The sequence below is a fragment of the Periplaneta americana genome, chromosome 16, assembly GCF_040183065.1.
Source record: "Periplaneta americana isolate PAMFEO1 chromosome 16, P.americana_PAMFEO1_priV1, whole genome shotgun sequence".
NCBI classification, from domain to species: Eukaryota; Metazoa; Arthropoda; class Insecta; order Blattodea; family Blattidae; genus Periplaneta; species Periplaneta americana.
The window spans coordinates 105,465,751-105,488,341 of NC_091132.1; the positions used below are offsets into that span (position 1 = coordinate 105,465,751).

The 22,591-nt window shown below is 35.7% G+C and overlaps 1 protein-coding gene across 1 annotated transcript in view; it reads left to right on the forward strand.

The window, feature by feature from the left end:
• The window catches only part of LOC138691011 (cadherin-AgCad1-like), a 318,553-nt gene that overhangs the window by 56,447 nt on the left and 239,515 nt on the right, over positions 1-22,591 (forward strand). The window contains exons 7-9 of the mRNA XM_069812651.1: positions 5,726-5,896; positions 9,193-9,366; positions 13,180-13,379. Of these exons, the coding sequence (XP_069668752.1) occupies positions 5,726-5,896; positions 9,193-9,366; positions 13,180-13,379 (545 nt within the window). The remainder of the gene's footprint in view (positions 1-5,725; positions 5,897-9,192; positions 9,367-13,179; positions 13,380-22,591) is intronic.

Consider the following 22,591-nt stretch of genomic DNA (forward strand, 5'->3'; position numbering starts at 1 on the left):
ATTTTCCTAGTTTTATTTGATAGTGTCTAGTTAATAGTTTTAATAGTATTACATAGTGTGCACTAAGTGCGAATAAGTTTAACAATATGTGGAGGCCTAGGGAAACCAGATCCCTTCTATTGAAAATGAACAAAGTGACCCTTAACCTAGCACTAGTGATTCCGGTGTCCCAAAGAAAAGAAAAGCAACAAAAACTTTAAATAAACAAAGCCAAAAGTTTGTTTGTAATGCACATGAGCATGTTCAAAAAAATAATATAGAAAAAGGCTCAATTTCGGAGACCACCAAGATTTTGAAATTAGACAGAAAAACAGTTCAAGAAAATTAAAAAAAATACACGGAGTAACACCACTAGAAAGTAGTAGTAGTTTGTTGTCTTGCACTAGATGGCAATAGCAGTTTAATTGGTCCTACTTATTTATTTCTCTCTTCCACCACTAGATGGCAGTAGTAGTTTAATTGTTTTCTCCACTCATTTATTTATTCCTGTTGTTTCATCATTTCACTATTTCCACTGTTGATTTTTAGTGTTTATTATTTCCTTCTTGTTGTTATTGTTTCATATAATTAGTTTAGTTACGATCACAGAATTCTTCTTTTTATTCTATATAGTTCACGTTACAACAGCTTATGACATCATGTGTTCTGTCTTTATATTTTGCACTAACCTGATGGTCATTGATCAATTAGACAGGCCAGCTGTTTGTAACAATTCCCACAGTAGGTTTTCACCTGATGACGAAGAGAGATCCACTCTTCAAAACTTCGTGCTACAATTTTGAAAATTAGCAATGGAAAAAGTCCAAACAGCTCAACCATTGAACAATTCACCGTTGCTCTCCCCCCCCCCCCCCTTCATTTAGATCAATAGGAAAAAGTTCCTGAAATTTCACTGTTGTGCTTTCCATTAATTATCGTCTTTGTGGAAAATGTATCAGACTAAAATCACTTGTTCTTTGATAGCATTGTCACCACCAACTAACACCCACTTGTTACATAGCTAAATTTCACACTAAACTCGAACCTGTTCATACTACCCCCTTCATCACCCTGTTCAAAGACTATGGTGATGACCTCGATGGAATGTGGTGCCAAATTGCAAACTTACTATCTGATGTTGCTAGTTGAACCACCCTGTTCACGTCAGTGCAGAAGACTTTGTATACACGCATTAGTAGGAACTTCACATTTTGGCTGGCATGTGTTTCATAGAATATTTGCACATGTCGATCAAAAAGTGAATATTAATCCGAATCTTGTGAGCATGTACATAAGTTCCGAAAAAAAAAATACTCAAATCAGAGATAATGTTGAAATAAGAGAAACACCCACCAATATGGAGATGATGGAGAAGGATAGAAGACTCAGAATTCAAAAGGAGATCTAAAGAAGTCCGTGACAGTATTATCTATCAAGTTAAAGAAAGATTTAAATTTCTAGGATATATTATTTCTGCAGTATTCATTTTCTTAATTTGGTTATTTAACGAATCTATATCAGCTACTGGACTATTGAATGTCGATGGATTGGTCATAGCGAGATGATACTTTGCAAAATGAGACATAGGATCTGTCATGGGATTGTATAGCATTTGCCTTACAGTTTAGGAAAACCTCACCAAAAAATGGGGGAGGGGGAAGAAAAAAGGTTATTCAGCCCTAGCTGAAATCGAACCCTCACTCAAGCGCAGCTTCTGATCAAGCATTATTTCAACCAGAATATTTGAATTCCCTGAGACAAGTATGAAAGATACATGTGAAATGTACCAGTTTCTTGATTCCAACAAACTAAAAATAGAGCTGTATGTACAAAAGAATTTCGTTCAATGCCTGGGACAAGAAGTTTACTTGAGTTACAAAAGCATACAGTGCACCTGAAGTGAAGGCATTGCAGTGTTAACAGTGCTGATTACTATCTACGTGACGTCTTCAGAAACTGATTGTTGTTTTTATACACCAAAGAAAATAAAGAAAAACTATTATTGAAGAAAGACTCTCTGCCTTAAGAATGTCTTCTATGGAAAAGAACTTTATCCTGGAATTTCCAGAGGTCAATCAGAAGATTATTGACAAGTTAGTAAGGAACATAGAACGAACTTATTGTTGAAGTAAAAGATTTCATGTGACAGGAAAAATGCAATTTTCAAAGAAATATTTACTAGTGATACGAGTGTGCAATTGGATATCAACACAAATACTTAGAGTGTTTAGAATATTTTTAGAAAACATAATTTACTTGGTTCGTTATTTCGAAAAACTTTGGAAGAAAGATTATACATTTTTCAGGATTACTTCAATTGCTGTAGCTAATTGTTTTGCATATAGGCTTTAGTAATAGTGGCATACCTGCTTCTTGCTTATCATTTTATAGAGATTGATCTATGTACCTTCTACGTCATGTTGAATTGAGCAGTAGAATCATGGTTAAGATGTTGCACTACAAGTTGAAACATTGTGTGTGCCATTCCTGAGGGAGTCAAATTTTTTCCATTGATCAAATCCCTTCAGCCACACTGTGCCTTCGGAGTTCACTAAGTCTCTTACAGAAAAGTGTATCAGGGATGTTTCCTTGGTCCCTAGACAGTTAACAGAATTGCACCCTCTTTTTGATAATTTATCAAAAAGCAAACTTTACTACTATTCATGAACCATTTCCGGAATATTCTACTTTACAGGATTATTCTATAAAATCTTAAGACACTCTGTGCTAGAAAATATTGTCCAATGAAGTCAGGTGTAATGCGAAACAAATAAAAACAAAGACCAGAAACACAGTGTTGCCACTTCAATTGTCAAAAAATTAACTGTGGTCAATATTTTCTATTTTGTTCGGAAAAAATTGATATTATGTCTTGTATCTTCAATGTGTACCATTTCGTCCGCTACATACAGGGTGTTTAAAAAATACGGGGCATAATTTCAGGTATGTATTTCCCACATGTAGACAATCAAAATAGTTCATTACAACATGTGTCCGGAAATGCTTTATTTCCGAGTTATGGCCTTCGCAACATTGAAATTCAGCGGCATGTTTTTTTTTCCGCAGGTCGTTGCCGTCAAAGGAGACATTAAGAGGGCACTCTGACAGTTCATTCCGAGGCGAAGGTTACATTCAGTGTTGTGTAGGCGTTAGACTGTGCGACATGTATTCAAATCAAGAGCTGGCAGAGATACACTTCATGTACGGTAAGGCGGACGGCAATGCTGCGCTGGCTCGTCGTTTGTACCAGGAGAGGTACCCACAGCGACAATGTCCAGATCGGAAGACATTTGTACGACTCCATTACCGTCTGCGAGTATGGAAAATATAACTCTCCTGGTTTGGGAAGGGGACGACCAAGATCTACAACTCCAGAAGTACAGGAGGAGATTCTGGAGGCTGTGAACATGACTCCTTCTATCAGCACACGAAGGGTAGCGTTGCAAGACAATGTTCCTCATATGACTGTCTGGAGACTGTTGAAAGAGTATCAATTGTATCCTTATCATTTGCAACGTGTACAGGCCCTGTCACCAGCAGATTACCCTGCACGAGTTAGGTTCTGTCAGTGGTTCTTGCAACAGTGTGGTGTAAATCCGAACTTTCCTGCCTTAGTATTATTTACAGATGAAGCACAGTTCACACGAGATGGCGTAACAAATTTCCACAATCAGCATGTATGGGCGTATAAAAACCCACGTGCAACTGTTCCATCTCATCACCAGGTGCGGTTCTCCCTCAACATGTGGGCCAGTATCATTGGTGATCGATTAGGTGGACCCCATGTACTTGTAAACAGACTTACGGGGCAGGCATACACAAACTTCCTGGAAAACACCACACCTCATGTTTCAGAAGACACTCCACTGATCAATCGTCAACACATTCACTTCTTGCATGATGGCGCTCCTGCACACTTCAGTTGTACGGCTCGCCGGTACTTGGATCGAAGGTTTCCTGATCGATGGATAGGTAGAGGTGGCCCAATTGCTTGGCCTCCACGCTCACCTAATCTGAACCTTCTCGATTTCTACTTGTGGGGCCATTTAAAATCATTGGTTTATTCGTCTCCAGTGCCTGATTTGGAATCCCTTCGGAATCGAATTGTGGCATGTTCTGAGGACATATGCAATACTCCTGGAGTTTGGGATCGTGTTCGCAGGTCAATGAGACATCGATGTGAGGTCTGTATTCAAGCAGGAGGTGGACATTTTGAAAATCTTCTGTAATGACAACGACCTGCGGAAAGAAAAACCTTTCTGGTGAATTTCAATGTTGTGAAGGCCATAACTCGGAAATGAAGCATTTCCGGACACATGTTGTAATGAACTATTTTGATTGTCTATATGTGGGAAATACATACCTGAAATGATGCCCCGTATTTTTGAAACACCCTGTATACAAATAAAAGTGTGGGGCGCTAGGCAGAAGTTCGCCACTGCAAGCATGTAGGACTGACATTTCCACCATTACTAATCCCAAATATCTGCAAAGGTGAAAGCCTTAACCTCCCATCACTCTGTAATAAGGATAACTTTTACATGTGTCTTGTTATGCTTTCACCCTAACTTCTTAATCTTTTCCTAGGCTTTTTCTCTCTTTGGGCTAATATTTGAATTCGTGTTGGAATTATATTTAGTTTCATTCTTCCAATGTGTTGGCATCCAGTAATTATTTTGATATAACATTTTAAATTAGTGCAACTTTAAGTTTCCCTAAACATTCCTGATTTATTTTGTGGCCAGAGGCGTTTTCTAGTAATTTCCCTCATTCGTTTCAATTCAGCTATTTGGTTACTAGTAAAGGTTTGAAAACTAGATATTTCGTTTCTGTTGTTTTTATGTCATGTCTATTTGATTTCCATATAAAAATAATAATGTACAGTTTATAATCTTTACTATACTTCATCTGGATACTATCTTTTCAGTCTGCAGTACTATAGGTCGTTAATGTTCTTGAGAATCTTTGGATTTGTTGAATGAATAAATAATTTTTTACTCGTTTGTGTGTGTATGCGTGCATATGTGTGGTTTGTTAATTGCCAGGTTGTTCCTTCTCTTTCGGATAAAGTGTAGGAAATTGTATTTATTACTTTATTTCAACAAGTATTATGATGGCCAGTTAGTTCACTTGGTAACTTGGAGAACTAGAAGATCCTGGGTTCAGTTCTGGATAATGGCGAGATTTGTTTCATTTCTCTCTAGAAAGTTCTGGGGTCCATTCAGCCTCCTGTCAAATTGAGAAATGTGGCTTTTTCCTGGGAATTAGAGGTGGTTGGAATGTGATGTGAAAATGAAATAATAGCTCCATCCCATTCTAGTACCAAGGTCATGAAAGCATAGAGCTCTACTTTCATGCTTCCCTAATTGCCTTATGGCATCTTTACCTTTGTTGCTGCTTTGTGCTGTTTGTTCTTATTTATGTACATCTTTAATTTCTCGTTTAGAATTGAAGCTTTTATGTCAAGATTTGTTATTATTGCTTAGTTGTTATTTTAGTACTTTTATGTTATTTCCGTAATTTGTACAGATTTTTACAATTTTTTAAAATTTTGTAGAAAAAAATTACGAAAACTTGAATTGAGTTACTAATTAAAACCGATTTAATATAACTTACTGATATAGCCATTTTACGAAAAGTAGATTACGTAATACCAGTACTTCAATTCTGTTTGTAATTAGAGTAAAGGAATTGCATTACATAAAATATCTCTGAACACATCAGTCATCAATACGTTTCTGTTTAGGATGGAGGAGGACATTCTTCTAAAGGTTTATCCTATGCAGTGCAAGTGGTTGCAGTTAACAAGGAAGTACCTGTTATTGAACCAAAACAACTGACAGCTAGCATTCGAGAACATTATACAGGTGTTATTCCTTTCGAAGAAGGTGAAATAGCAGTTGTAGATAACGACAGTGTAAGTGCTGACTTTATAAATTTCTTTCTTCACGGCCTATCATATATCAACTGGAATAAAGATCAGATATGTTTTAATGTGGAAATAATGTACAGTACAAGTCATTCTAACTTTAACCTTATTGATTACTTGATTACTTATGATAAGCATTTGTACATACTTCATCATTTATATGATACTTCTTCTTACACATACTTTCCTTAAAATTGTATTCTAAGTCAGATTTTCTAGTGTTCTGTATATGGCTTTCTGTTTTCCTTCGATTATAAAAAAGTAGGCCTACTATAGTTTTGTGTTCTCACTTTCTTCATTTATAGGTCAACTTTACAATAAATAGGTACGGATTCGCATTTATTTAGAAGAAACGGGCACGAATTCTGTGTTCTCCTAAATGTAGATATCTATGACAATGTTAATAAAAAATTTCATTTAGTAGTGTTACATATAGTGTAGCTGTTTGTAAGAAATCATACTTCTCACGAAGTATGGAATTTACACTTACGAAAACAAAATGATAAAGTTGTGTTTAAAAAACGAGTGAAAAGTGGATCATTTTTGCAATTTAAATTCTGAATGTAGCTCATGCACACTGTTTGTAATAGTTTCCCCATTTTTTCCTATAGTCAGGTAAATAAAATGTTTCCTGCTTTCTCATATAGTAGATGTTCACCGATTGGCAGTGCAGTAGAATATAGATTTGTTAAAAATAATCTCTCTTGTGAGATTTTCATATTTTTACATGTGGTCTTTGATATTTTACATTCTTTAAAAGATATTAATTTCATAGTCGAGCAATTCTACTCTTCATTCTGTAAGAAATTTCACAAGCTGATACTTTTTTTTTTTTTTCGTGCTTTCTGTATTATTTTTATCCCTAGTATATCTAGTTAATTTTAACAAATTGTAGTTATAGCTGTGTCACTGTTATTTCTGGCAGCCAATCATGTTGCAGCTCAGCGTGTCTTGTTATTTGCTGCTGATGACATTATGCACTTCCACTGCTGCCACATTTAGTAAACAGCTGTTAATTACTAGACTGTCCTGCTCGACAGCAAGCAGTTACAGAATGTGCAACAATGCAGCCAGCTTAAGACGTAAACAAAGAGGAGGACCGTGCCGGAAATAACAGCGATGCGGCTATAGTTTAATGAATTTTTCTGGGTTAGGGCTTTCATGGTAAGATGTCACTTTTAAAAGAAAATGAAGGCCTTTGCTTGTTAAGATATATTTTTTGAAATAAATAATTAACTGTGCAAAAATGCCTTAGTTATAGAACAGTTTTACTCAGAAATACTGTTATGCTCTTGGATATGCAATAACTTTGCAAAGTTTTCAGTATTCCCTTTAGAAACAAAATATAATTATTTTTAATATTAAAGTGTTGTTTTTTATACATTTATTTCATAAATAACATAAATAAAAATGATGTACTTGGACACAAAATATTTCAGATTAAAGAAACAAGACAAGCAGTTTAATACCGTGATAAATATTACTTATGTAAATATAATTTGTGTTCATTTTGCAAAGCTTTGAGCAAAATATATTTAAACTATAATAACGAAACATTACAACAATGTTATATTTTCATATGAAACATTTTTATTCTTATTATTTATATTTTTAATTTTAGCTTGTAAGATCTAATGATATTTTTAATTCTCGCTTATATTAGAGTATGAAGGTGTTCCCTGAATTTAATCCTTCTTAGCAATAATATTGGTTCATCAGTTCTGCAATAATGTCAGCATGACTGTGTGACTTAGACATTTTCAATTATTGCCATGAAAATATATAATGCTGTGTGATACAAGTCACTTGCCAATGAAATACATTATTCTTTTTGGAAAAGACTGCTATATTATTCTTTTTGGAAAAGACTGCTATCTTGCGTTCATATTTATGTTTTGTAATTTAATCATGAAGTAAGCCGTAGTAAACAACAATGCTACAGTTAGTTTTATTTCGTTTATTATGTAATTTTTTTTATTTATTTATATATGCTTTAACATTATGGTCATGTCACGTGTGTAGTATCGATCTTTTGGGTATAAAAGAAGGCCATGGAGTGTTGCTGAGATTGTATTTCTATGTCGTGTGTTATAAATGGTTTGTGTTCATGTAACTGATTTGGATTTTGTATTTAATATTTATGATATTGTTGATTATGGGTAATATGGGTAACGAATGCATATTATAGAAAAAGAATTTTGGCCATAGAAATGGATTATTTGAGACAAGTCTCCCGCTTGGACCACATTAAAAATGAAGAAATTAGGCATAGAATGGATGCTGAAGAGACAGTGTTAAATAGAATAGAAAATAAGAGTTTGAAGTGGTTTGGTCATCTGATGAGAATGGGCAAAGATAGATGGCCTAAACAAATTTACCAGTGGAAACCTCCAGGAAGAAGAGGAAGAGGTAGACCAAAAAGAACTTGGGGCAACGAAGTAATGGAGGTCATGCACAAGAGGGGGGTTGAGGACTGAAGACGCACAAGATAAAAGGCTTTGGAGGATTGGCACAGGAAGACGGCAGTAGCTGTAGAATCCTGAATGTATATATATATGTCCACCAGTCTGTTTACTTTCACGAATTGCCATTGCAGCCCGTGACAGAGATACCAACTGACCTTGCACCAGTGAGTAACTCACTTCGAAGTTCAGATTAACAAAATCGGTGGTGCTCACTGTATGTGAAGGTTCAGCTGCTATGAATGAATATGATAAATGTGTTGTAGTTAGTTTCATTTATATTGTAAAATAGTTTCGTTAAGATTATTTATTTGTAGAATGTTGCTTATTTCTTCATTCGAAATTTTATAATATTTTGTGATTCCTAATAGTAAGTGTAGGAAATGCATCTTTACATTATGAACTGTAGCCTACTTACATTGTTTGTAGTTGGTAAGCCTATCTTATTTTCGCAACTTACTTATAATCCAGTTTGAAAGGTCAGTTATCTTATAAAGTGTTCGTAGGTAACAAATAACAAAAAAAATATTCAGTTGATATTAGAACCACATGACATACACTACTATGCCTGGACTATGCCTCTTTCACATAGAACCATTGTTGTCGATTATCGTGGATCTTAATGGCTAAGTGGCTGTGGATGATGAAATAAAGGGTCCAGATTTTTTGTTGTAACTCCTATACTATTGGTAAGCGAGAGAAAGTCAAGTGAAGTTAAGCAGTTTGCACACACTCTAGATAAGGAGGCATCACATGCTGTCTTTAAAGAAACAAACATTTTACATGTGAGCATATTGTATTCTTGTAATTAAATGCTTTCAGGGAACATTTGGACAATATGACATTGAATTGAAAGATGATGGAACTAAGGACTGTGCCAGTGCTTTTATTTTAATTCCAACTGCAGGTTATGGAACTACACCTGTGAGCATTTCTGTAAATAATCCTTCAAAATTGGATTATGAAGAAGGTAGCTGTAATGTCATGGAATTGAGGGTAAGACAATCACGTCATGTTAAATGCATATAAATTTATGTTTACATCTAGACCAGCGGTTCTCAACCTTTTTCAATGATGGATCACTATTTTTAATTTAGGACATAAACTCTATCACTAACCAGAGCAAAATGTTCTATGCTATAGGTTGGATATCTCTGTTTAGTCTTAAAGCGATAACATGCAAACCAGTTGACATACAATTGCCATTCTTGTACTGTTGGATTCAGAATTCGGAGCTCTATCGAATGGCACAGCTTAAAATTCATTCCTAGCCATAAGTATTGTGCGCGCAAGAAAGAAACTAATATGCGGCACTTCAGCGAGACTTTGCAACGATTTAACTAGGCAACATTGCTTCACTGTCACTTGCTAGTCGACATAGACTGGGCTGAACTAGCTTCGCCTTATATGCTTTCCTATTCTGAATGCACTTTAGCTTTATTCTTCACAAGTCTTAGTTGACTATGTTTTCTGCAAAAGTGAGAGTACAAATTTCACTATGATTTAAAAGGACTAATTGCTTGATCATCCAAAGAATGTTAATCATAAACATTTTTGTTTTTATGTCACTTCAGTCATTGAAATTAGCCTATATAAAAGAAATTTGAAGTTTTTTTTGTTACTTTTGATTGGTTATTTAATAATGTTGTATGAACTGCACGATTACCTAAAATCGCTAAATTGATTGTAGCGAAATTGTATTTTGGCGAGTTGAGTCTCGTGATTCACCATGAGACTACCAGACCTTCGTATTACAGTTTGAGAAAAACTAGAGAAAATCCAACAAAGTAGTCAGCCAATTTGGTTTGAATCATGCCAGATCACAGTTTCTTACTCTCAGATCACTCTAGTGACCTTTTTTGTTATTAAATGTCTAATTTTGAGTATTACCTTATTTGAAACAGTCTGTTAGTATCAAAAGAGGATTGAAAATTGAAATAGTTAAAAAATACCCAATAAATTAATTTGAGGGGAAAAGTATAAAATTTTGCGAAACTATGCAAATTAAGAAGTTTTAAATTTTAAGGAAATCTGCTATTTTGATAGTATGGATGTGTTTAAAATGGCTTTAATAACGACAATTCGACAATCTTCACTATAATAATTTACATAATTTCAATCTATACTATGTTTCAAATTAAAATAAGGAACTTGCTATACAGAGTGAAAGTGAAATAATCTTGCAAATTGAAAGGGACTATAGGGTACACTTAAATGAATAGAAAATCTATATTATGTTTTGTGATTAATTGCATAGTTAATTAGAAAATTAAGTTGGAAGTTTCAGCAGTCTGGCAACATCGCTACCTCTTTCTTCTCGTAATACAGATGTAAGAGGTCAACGAACTCAGATTTGTCTGTCTGTCTTAGTGAACTACCACTCATCTTTTTCTGGCTACAATGTTGCAAGCTAATCGCATCAGTCATTGGCTTCAAATTGGTGTTTTTAAATTAAATTTACACGAAAATTGTCCACTCTATTGAAACACACCAGAGGGATAAATGATTCTTTATTACATTTTCTATTGATATGTACAAAAATCACGATCTTTCTCGCAATAATTACCGAATAAGAGGGTGTTAAACATTTGGGGAAAACACATTTTTATCTGACAAAACTATGACTTTTCCATCAATATGGTATTACACTTTTTTTATTACATACAACATGAGGAATTTGCTCTGAAAATCTGCAGGGCTATTTCACTTCCATCCTGTATGTACTAGGGCATTTGATTTTCTGTTGTAGGACTAAATTATGTTATTGATCTTGATTCTGTTGTAATGTGACTGTTTCCTTTTATTATCATAAGTATGAGTGTACACTGTACATATTAGCAATGTATTTGAGTATAATTTCTAAAGAGTTAAAGATTATTTTGATGACAAACACTGCAGCGAAATTGTTGAACTGAATATATTTTCTTTACCTGAAACATAGCACAGATAATATTAAACATTACAGTAATAGTTGTGATGGTGATTGTGGTCCTAGTGATGGTTGTTGTTGTGATGGTGGTAGGGGTCATGGTGATGGTAGTCATTGGGGTAGTGACAGTGACAGCAGCAGTTGACAGTAATAGTTGTGATGGTGGTTGTGGTCCTAGTGGTGGTGGTTGTGGTGATGGTGGTAGAGGTCGTGGTGATGGTGTCATGGGAGTAGTGGCAGTGACAGCAGAAGTTGACAGTAATAGTTGTGATGGTGGTTGTGGTCCTAGTGGTGGTGGTTGTGGTGATGGTGGTAGGGGTCGTGGTGATGGTGTCATGGGAGTAGTGGCAGTGACAGTAGCAGTTGACAGTAATAGTTGTGATGGTGGTTGTGGTCCTAGTGGTGGTGGTTGTGGTGATGGTGGTAGGGGTCATGGTGATGGTAGTCATTGGGGTAGTGGCAGTAACAGCAGCAGTTAACAGTAATAGTTGTGATGGTGGTTATGGTCCTAGTGATGGTTGTGGTGATGGTGGTAGGGGTCGTGGTGATGGTGTCATGGGAGAAGTGGCAGTGATAGCAGCAGTATTGACAGTAATAGTTGTGGTGGTGGTTGTGGTGATGGTGGTAGGGGTCGTGGTGATGGTGTCATGGGAGTAGTGGCAGTGACAGTAGCAGTTGACAGTAATAGTTGTGATGGTGGTTGTGGTCCTAGTGGTGGTGGTTGTGGTGATGGTGGTAGGGGTCATGGTGATGGTAGCCATTGGGGTAGTGGCAGTAACAGCAGCAGTTAACAGTAATAGTTGTGATGGTGGTTATGGTCCTAGTGATGGTTGTGGTGATGGTGGTAGGGGTCGTGGTGATGGTGTCATGGGAGAAGTGGCAGTGATAGCAGCAGTATTGACAGTAATAGTTGTGGTGGTGGTTGTGGTGATGGTGGTAGGGGTCGTGGTGATGGTGTCATGGGAGTAGTGGCAGTGACAGTAGCAGTTGACAGTAATAGTTGTGATGGTGGTTGTGGTCCTAGTGGTGGTGGTTGTGGTGATGGTGGTAGGGGTCATGGTGATGGTAGCCATTGGGGTAGTGGCAGTAACAGCAGCAGTTAACAGTAATAGTTGTGATGGTGGTTATGGTCCTAGTGATGGTTGTGGTGATGGTGGTAGGGGTCGTGGTGATGGTGTCATGGGAGTAGTGGCAGTGACAGCAGCAGTATTGACAGTAATAGTTGTGGTGGTGGTTGTGGTGATGGTGGTAGGGGTCGTGGTGATGGTGTCATGGGAATAGTGGCAGTGACAGTAGCAGTTGACAGTAATAGTTGTGATGGTGGTTGTGGTCCTAGTGGTGGTGGTTGTGGTGATGGTGGTAGGGGTCATGGTGATGGTAGTCATTGGAGTAGTGGCAGTAACAGCAGCAGTTAACAGTAATAGTTGTGATGGTGGTTATGGTCCTAGTGATGGTTGTGGTGATGGTGGTAGGGGTCGTGGTGATGGTGTCATGGGAGTAGTGGCAGTGACAGCAGCAGTATTGACAGTAATAGTTGTGGTGGTGGTTGTGGTGATGGTGGTAGGGGTCGTGGTGATGGTGTCATGGGAGTAGTGGCAGTGACAGCAGCAGTATTGACAGTAATAGTTGTGATGGTGGTGACAGTGATGGCCACAGCAACGGCATTGGAGGAGGTGGTGGCTACAATGGCAGTAGTAATGCTATGAAGGTGGTTTATTTAGCATTTTCAAATTCCGAGGTTATTGAGCGCCATAAAAGATAAATACCTACACAAGGATTTATTTTCAGAGCTATAATAAACTTAAAAAGTAAAAGATAACTCTGTATATAATAGTTAACTATTTATTTGTTTAAAATAATTATTTCATTTTTCTTCTCAGTTAATTGCAACAGAAATGGCTGTAGACACTCACATAGGAGAAGCTATCATCAAAATAGAACTCACAGATGAGAATGATAACACCCCAGAATTTGAGTACAGTGAGTATACCTTTGAAGTGAAGGAAAATGAACCCAAAGGGACTTTGCTAGGAAGTGTGTTTGCAACTGACGAGGATTTGATTGATGACGGAACATTGCAGTAAGTATCATAGTATATTTAATACTGCTGCGTGGAATATTTTTATTATTCTGAAAATAAATAATTTCTTCAAAAATAATATGAAACTATCACTTCAGTGAAATTAGATTTTCTTTTCTTGTACTAAATTCTGATAAAAAATTATCTAAAGGAAAATGGATTCAGCAATCATCAATGCCACTGAAGTAAAACATATTTCCTCATACATTTCATGTATTAACTAAATCACTATTTTACGTAATATATGTCACATACATTTCCATGATCACATTCTTCCAGACCCTTGTTTGAAAATTAACAGTAATCCTATTTTAGTTGAAATAAATTTATTTATTTGTGTTTTCTCTATTTGTTCACTGATATAGAAGTTGCCCATTTTGACTTGTAATAAAACTGAAAAAGTGGAGAAAGTAAATTGGAAGTTTCTGTCGTCTGTTGGTTTTAATATAATTTATCACATTATGTTTGGCAATGGGAATTAATATCCAATCTGATATCATTCTGTTATACACAAAATTTTTTTAGTTGGTTATTAAATAACCACTAAAAAAACTTTAATAGTGTTGTGTCAACTGCTAGGTTATGTAGCATCGATGAAATTTGTGATATCGAGATGGTAATTTGGCGAGATGAGACTAACGATTCGCCATAGATTACCTGATATTTGCCATACATGTTGGGAAAAACCTCGGAAAAACCTAACCAGGTAATTAGCCCAAGTGGGAACTGAACCCATGCTCATGTGCAGCAAAATTTATGTTACTAGAACTAATAATTAACAAAACATAGACTATAACTAAGCTCACAAATAAACAATTAAACTTTTTCTTATTTTCTGACTTTACACAAGACGTTTGTTTATTAAGGAGCTGTACGTGCGTAACATGATGTTTAACACTAGAACCATCAGAACCAGTTACATACTTAGATCCATTGATGCAGTCATTTTGACCACTTCCATATTGTAACATTAGAACTATCAGAACCAGTTACATAAACCCACTGATGCAGTCATTTTGACCATTTCTTTATAGTAACACTAGAACCATCAGAATCAGTTATATACTTAGATCCACTGATGCAGTCATTTTGACCATTTCTATGTAGTAACACTAGAACCATCAGAACCAATTACATACTTAGACTCACTGATGCAGTCATTTTGATCATTTCTCTATAGTAACACTAGAACCATCAGAATCAGTTATGTACTTAGACCCACTAACACAATCATTTTGACCACTTCTATATACACAGTACAATGTTAAATAACACAATAAGCAATACTTAATAATTTAATGTTTCTCTTACTCCCCTGGTAACTTTACAATATATACGAGGGTTGGGCATACTGTATGTCATGGCAACTATTTTTTTTCAAAGGCAAGGGTTGGTATCACAAAATGTCGTATGTCGCACGGAAGCTGTGCAGTCATAGTGTGTGTCCACAACACAAGATGGCTCTGTGCTTGTCTGTAATAGTAGATCAGTTGTCAGTGTAGTGCCGTGCAGGATAGATGTAACCTGTGTTGAAGAATGCTTGTGTATCAAAATAGGCATTCTCCGTTGGGAGGAATGCCAGAAAATGCCACAGAGAGTTGGTAGAAGCTGTCGGGAATAATGCCCTTTCATACTGGATAGTCGCGAGGTAGGTAGCTACTTTGAGGGCCTTTAGAATAGGTATGTGGGCTGTAATGATTCTGACACATGAACCCTGTAATGTTATGACAACAACCGTAATGAACATGAGGAACAAAATGTTGACATGTTATTAAATGTCCGTACATGTCGTCCATTCCTTGTCCTTTCATCTGTATGTTTCATATTTTCTACAAAAAAAATAGTTGCCATGACTTATGCCCCAACCCTCGTATAAAATACAATATACAGTCGACTCCCGATAATTTGTGGTAATTAATGCACTAACTTCCGCGAAATATCGAAAATGGGAAATTATCCGAAAATTTTGTTTGTTATATTTAAACTACAGTAAATCATACTCTTAACAGATTAAATTACTAAAATACAAATTCAGAATCAAGTGCAAAATGTGAAACAGAGCAAAACATTTTGGAACATTATTAGTACATTATACAACGAGCCTATAATGATAGTAGTTAAGACGCGAGGATGTTTATGAAACGAGCGCAAGCGAGTTTCATAATTTTCATACGAGCGTCTTAATTACCATTATAGGCAAGTTCCATACGACTTTTTATGCTCGACCATATTTCTAACTTGACATTATTCGTAAGTATTCATGTTATTGTTAAGTGAGTGAGTGCAATAGTCTACCTCATGAATTGTGAGAATGTGTGCAGACGCGAAAGTATTGATTTTTTCTGGGAAACGAATTTCGACGACCTTGATAATAGTAAGATAAACATTAGTCTTGATATAACCTTGAAATTGAATTCGACATTGAAAAACGAGATGACAAATTGAATTTATTTGAATATTATTTACAATTAACGCTAATTATTATAGTAACAGAACATAACCTTCTGCGACAGTATTGGATTTCCAGCCTCCGTGACCTTTCGATAGTTGTCTTTCGATTGCGTATCCGAGAATAATCGAAAACCTGAACTTTAATGAATAGGTGTACTTTAATGACATGCATTAAAGGACTGCTACCATGTGTATAATTACTATATTTCGGCATGGTCGAGCATAAAATATTATACAGTACTGCAGTGGAATATAATAATTTTATAACAAGAAATACAAGTTTTAAAAAATATCATGAGATACTTTAGTTTAACGAAAGTAATCTGTCATCCTTTTTTTGTTTCTTAAATGACTCTGATTTTGGATCACAAATTTCTTAAGAGGGAAGGAGAGAGCGTGAATCAAGTAAAAATGGAAGTGACGTTACTTGACCCAAAAGAAGCAAAATGAAGAACTCGAATTACCCACAAAGCAAATTAATCCCACGTGAATTACCATGAGTGAACTGTATTACTTTCCAATATACAGAGTACTTTACTGTTTCTCTTACTCCCCTGGCAACTTTTCAATACACTGTGCATATGAAATCAAAGGAATTGAGGCTACAAAACACGATACGAAAGTGTAAACATTATATTGACATGCAATATAGTGTAATTCTTTATACAAGAAAACGTTTATCTCAGCAATTTTTTTTCGATTAGTAATTAATTTCTCCAAAGCAATAGTTTTTGGAGGCATATTGATCTACAATGTTTCATTTCATGCAACAAAATTTTTCCAAGGGGAAATAAATTGTTATAGCTGACTGAGTAAATCAACCGCCATGGTGGTCTAGTGGCTAGAAGTTGGACTTATAATTCTGTGGACCTGGGTTTGATTACCTATGTACTCCTGATTTATAACTTGCATTAGGCAAGCGCATGGTCCAGGTAACACAGAGGTTTTCTCCAGGAGCTCTGGTTCCCCTGTGGCATCCCAACCATTCATCACCTCACCTCACCTCACCTCACCTCACCTCACCTCACCTCACCTCACCTCACCTCACCTCACCTCACCTCACCTCACCTCACCTCACCTCACCTCACCTCACCTCACCTCACCTCACCTCACCTCACCTCACCTCACCTCTCATATCATATCTCATCTCCTCTCATCTCATCTCATCTCACCTCGTCTCATCTCACCTCATACCTCACATCTCATCTCGCCTCATCTCATCTCATTGCAGTTGTGCTGTAGACCAGCCTTTTATGGCGCACTCTGGGCAACGACTCTGTCAGTGAATTGGATTTCATATGGGTGAAGTCAAGCACCCATCATTAGTAAAAAATAAATACATAAATAAATAAATAAATTGATCTTTAAGTAATTAGAATTCCATTCAGAGTTTTTAAATTAAAGACCCACTATATTTTTTTTAGTATAAATGATTATTTTTCATGTGAATCAGTCCAGATGAATTCTCTTGCAAATACTGCATATAAAGAAAATCTTCCTAATAATTTGAGAGAAATTTCTGTAGAAAACAGATAGTACGACTACAGCCACTTTACCAATTTCAGGAATCCTTAGAATGTGTATTTCCATGAAAATCTCGAAATCGATTTTTTGCAGCATTGCAATACTTGTTTTTTATACTGATTGTAATTAAAAAGTAAATAAACGTAATTAACTTATTTAAAATGTTTTACAATTTTCGATGTTTCACCTCCACCAGTTTCCATCTCGTTCTGTCCAGATAATCATTTTCCGTAACTCATGTTTCTGCGTAACTAATTCATTAATGTTATTCCTTTCATTTTGTCTAAGATGACCTCTTTACTGTCACACTAATATCCGTGCTAGGACTCACGTTTCCTGAACTTGCCCACTATAACTGCATGTTCAAATCATATTAACTTTTGTTTTTTCACTTTGTAAAAAAAAAGTTCTTTAAAAAAATTCTTATGGCCGATTTGTCCAAGTATTGTTAGAACACTTAACGACTGTTAAACCTTCAACAGTTTGTTAAATACAGGTTTTCCATTTGTTCAACACCAGTTTGGCTTAACAGATTCTTAACCGTTTGTTAACTTTAAATGTAGGATTTCAGGCCGTTAACTCATTTAACAAACAGTTAAACATGGTGGATAACACCACAGCTGTTCAGACAAAAGTTGTGAAAATAATATGTTATGTTTCTCTTTTAGGAATGTTTAGAGTAAGGGCCGGTTTCACCAAGCTTCAGTAAATCAGTCCAAATGAAACATTAACTAGTACTGAACATTAAAATATTTACACGAGTACGTTTATATGTGCGCTGTCTCCGTAGGCTTCAAGCCAAGCAGCTATATGTGCCTTGTCACTCTGGTTACGTCATGGCTCTCTGATGGAGCAGTCAGTAGCGAGTTGGTTTGCCATCCCTGGGGCCCATGTTCGATTCTTGGTGATAACTTTTTTTTTTATTAACGTAACTAATTTTTATACATGTTACCTTTCTTCATTTTTTTTAATTTTGTGTAGTGGAACGAATTATTTCGCAACTCTGGCTCCACTAGGAGAATTTAAAAAACTCGTGGGAGATCAATTTTCTTCCCGAAATAAAACAAGATAAACAAACAAATTAAAGAAAAATAAAAGAAATACACATGTGGATCTAATACATTGTCCACATGCCACCGGCATCTATCACTGCCTGACATTTTCGGGGCATTGAGTCCACCAGATCGCGGAAATAGTTCTGGTCCTTAGCAAAATCTTCCCAGGTAGCCAGAACTTGATCCCAGAACTGATCTGGATTTTGAGGTGGGATGTCTCGATATTTGTCAATCCTCCTCTTTTTCATGCTTTTCCATGAACCGTCTTTGAACGTTTATGGCAGTGTGCGCGGGGTGATTGTTCTGCTGGAAAATTAAATTTCCATCGGAAAGGAAACGATTATAAATTCCAAGAATCCAGCTCTTTCGCTTCTGTTTTAAAGCCAGTGCAAACATATCTTATTGCTAGCTGTATAATATAATTCTAATAAATGAAAGTTAATATACCAATTAAGCTTTGTTATGTTTGAATGCACATTATGTATTAATTTACTAATATTTCTTAGGTACCGGTATGTAGTTATAATAATCACTTTCATGTCTTAAGATAAAACTCAGTTGTATGTTACCTAGTTGACTAGTTTCAGCTTTGTCTCAGCCGTTTTTATGATATTCTAACTTATGATCAGTTTCTTCTAAAATTTTGAGTACCGGTACCATGATCTTCATGACGCGGTATCTTTTGTAATTTTTGTGTCATTAAAATTTTCTAAATGATCGGTTTTTAAATGGTTAACATTATCTCCATTTGACTCTTAATTTTCGAGCAGTTCCAGATATAACAATTCTGCGTCGAAACGTTCCACCATTTTATATTGCAACTAATGAATAATTAAAAATTTAAAGACTGAAATTTCTATCACTAAATTTAATGATAGCTTTACTGGTTCATTAGGCTAAAGATGCTTGGTGAGATATAAAAATGATTTAATGGACCAGTAAATAAATTAATGAATAATTAAAACCTCAATGAAGCTTTGTGAAACCTGCCATAAGACTGGTAATATATAATTTAAAAGATATTGTGGAATATTAATATAGGGAAGATAATCTTTATAAGTCAACTGATTATCATACTGACGCTTATTTCGATGATGAGCTATTATCCATTTAATATTGAGAAAATGTGCGATCTCAACGTGGCAAGAAATTGAAGTGAGATTTGAATATCCTACAAACAGAAATAGGCCAAACTTGTTCCAATTCACCAGCTACTATTACCTCTAGATTCTATGTTACTGGCTCTTCAAATATAGCCGATGTCAATAGTACTTCAAAATATGCAGTGAGTAAATAATAAAATGTTTCAGCAGCAATTGCTTCTTTAGGACGAAATTACATATAATTTATACATGGACCTGAATTAGAAAATTTTATATGATACGGAATTCTCCTCGGGGTTTTGTGTACAGTTGACTACACACACATTCGTGTAATTATTGTCACCTGATGGTCATAATGCTGAGATTTTTCTAAACAGAAATTCATATTTAGCATTATAAAATATAACCATACTTATAATAATAATTGTTATTATTCAATAGTAGTCAATGCAACTTTCATTTATCAACTCTCTGTACTGTATGAATCATGGCTACTGTACCGGTAACAGGTTATGATTTTACACATGTTTCATGACTTACTCTACAGTACAGAATTTAAATAATAATATCAGCCAATAAGAAGTTGTCTTATATATGCAAAATCATTAGCAACTGCTGTTGAGTAGTTAGAATAATATTAACGACAGTTAAAGTTAAGTGTTGGTTATTTTAAACAAAATTATGTTGAAAAAATGGAAAACATCTTAACAAAACGTTAAAAATAAACCAGCTGTTAATTTAACATTTGTTAAGCCAAATTAAACATTACTTGGAAAAACTGGCCATTAATCTTTTTCACTGTCCCTTTCTCTTCTACTTTCACATTCTCTAAAAATGTATTTTTTGTATAACGCAAGTGTGTATTTTATTCTAACTCAGACTGAAGTGATTAGGAGTGAAAATTCGCTTGTTTCTATTAATGAGCGATAAAAATTCTTAATACTGTTGTGCCTGCTTGTTGTTGGGCACAACTTAGTTGTGGCCGATGCTATCGATCACGGTTATGTTATGATTAAATTCTGACACCAGATTTATTATGTTGTGGTTCTGCCCTACTGAGCATTACTTTTGTCAAGGTATTTCTGACACCAGTTTGTTATGTTTACGTCAGGATATTTCAGGATGGTAATGGTCGATCTATTATCTTAACTAGATACTGCGTATTCAAGAACAGGATCACAGGTTGGATCAGGCTCGAAGAATATCAGCTTAATCAAATCAAATAATCACTTCACTGGTTATATTAAAATATATTGTAAAACTTTCTTATATACATGAGTTATACATTTAGCTATTTAGCTATGTTATGAAAAGTTGCAGAATGTTTAACAGGTCTACTAAGTTATGTATGTTTCTTGTTACTTTACTTTACTTAAGCAATAAAAGAGAATCTAGGATATACCTATTTGGTTTACTTACTCAGTTACTTGAGTTTAAATGAAACAAAATGGTAAAATAAATCATTGATTATATTAGAATGCAGTTGATTAAACAATGAAATAATATGGAAATTTCAGTGCGTTAACTTGGTTACGTAAGGTGCAATTAGTCGAACAGACTTCGTAAAACAATGCAAAATCATTTAAAGAATTTACCTACAAAGGCGTTTGTTGACTCAGGTGCCATTCGGCTTGGATTCCCGAATACTGATAATAATATTGCCCATCAAAATATCTCGTGAGGTAGTACCATTCAAAAACCTCGGAAAAATCTTATGTCTTAAATAAATGCTTTCAAAGTAGAACTTTGAAGTAGGCCTATGCACAGTTCACTGAATTTCAATTATATTCTACGTGATAAATTACTCTGACAGTAGTAACATTTAGTATATCTCTCTCGACATTAGTAGCAATTGGTATATGATGAAATATTATAACTTACAGTACACAAGACGAAAGTAGTGTTGACGATGGTGGACGCCATGGTCCCGGCTTTGATTGGTTGACTTACATGCTTCTCACCGTCTTCTCTTTGTCGGCTTCTACCGCTCTGCGCTCCTATGGCAGCTAGGCTCGTCTGAACTGACGCTGAACGCGCGTTGGCGGAGATCGTCGATTTTTATAATGTCGGTCGTGTCATGACGCTATCCGGACCGCGAGAAATAAGCGTGAGTACTACTGAGATGTACTTCGTATATGCCAGTTTTACTCTCAATGCAAACGCTGGGCTTGCGTTAATTTAACATACAGAAAAATCACAGGATTTCCTGCGATCAGCTGGTTCTAATATGGGTTTCAAAGCAAGAGAGGGCTATGGAACAATCTAATCACGCACGCGTCCTAGCGCATGGGAGATAAAGGTGAAGAAAGCTGACTTCGCATACTGCTCGACAATGCGAGTCCAGATGTCCGCGTCTTACTTGCTAACGCGTACTGTTCGTCAAGGACTTGCACATACATGGTGCTGTCCGTAAAGCTTTCTATGAAATTCATGACAGTTGCTATGTTTAACCACCGTAATTTATCCCTTAAATTAGCGGGGCATAACAATACCTAACTTGATTAGAAATTCACAAAAACAAATTAATATCGAACTTCATACTACATGTACTGCTGGTGATTTGTACTACCTAATCGAATATGTGTTTTACAACACTTCAATAAATTGTGAGACATACAATCTGCTGCAGCTCACCACATGTGTGTCTCTATAAAGTAAAGCCACACATTCAAATACGAGAATCTGACTGACCATAAATTATGGCTTATTGAATGGTCCATGTATGGAATAACCGGCAATGCATAGTTCCATTGCTTTGTAGTAAATATAGTATAAATATAGAATTTTATTTTTATGTTAATTCAGTGAAGAATGGCATAAGAATTTACTCAATATAGGTTTCTCCATATATTTGGGGCTAAAAGGGATGAAGTTACGGGAGAATGGAGAAAGCTACACAATGCAGAGCTGCACACACATTGTGTACTTCACCTGACATAATTAGGAACATAAAATCCAGACGTTTGAGTTGGGCAGGACATGGTGCACATATGGGCGAATCCAGAAATGCATGTAGAGTGTTAGTTGGGAGGCCGGAGGGAAAAAGATCTTTAGGGAGGCCGAGACGTAGATGGGAAGA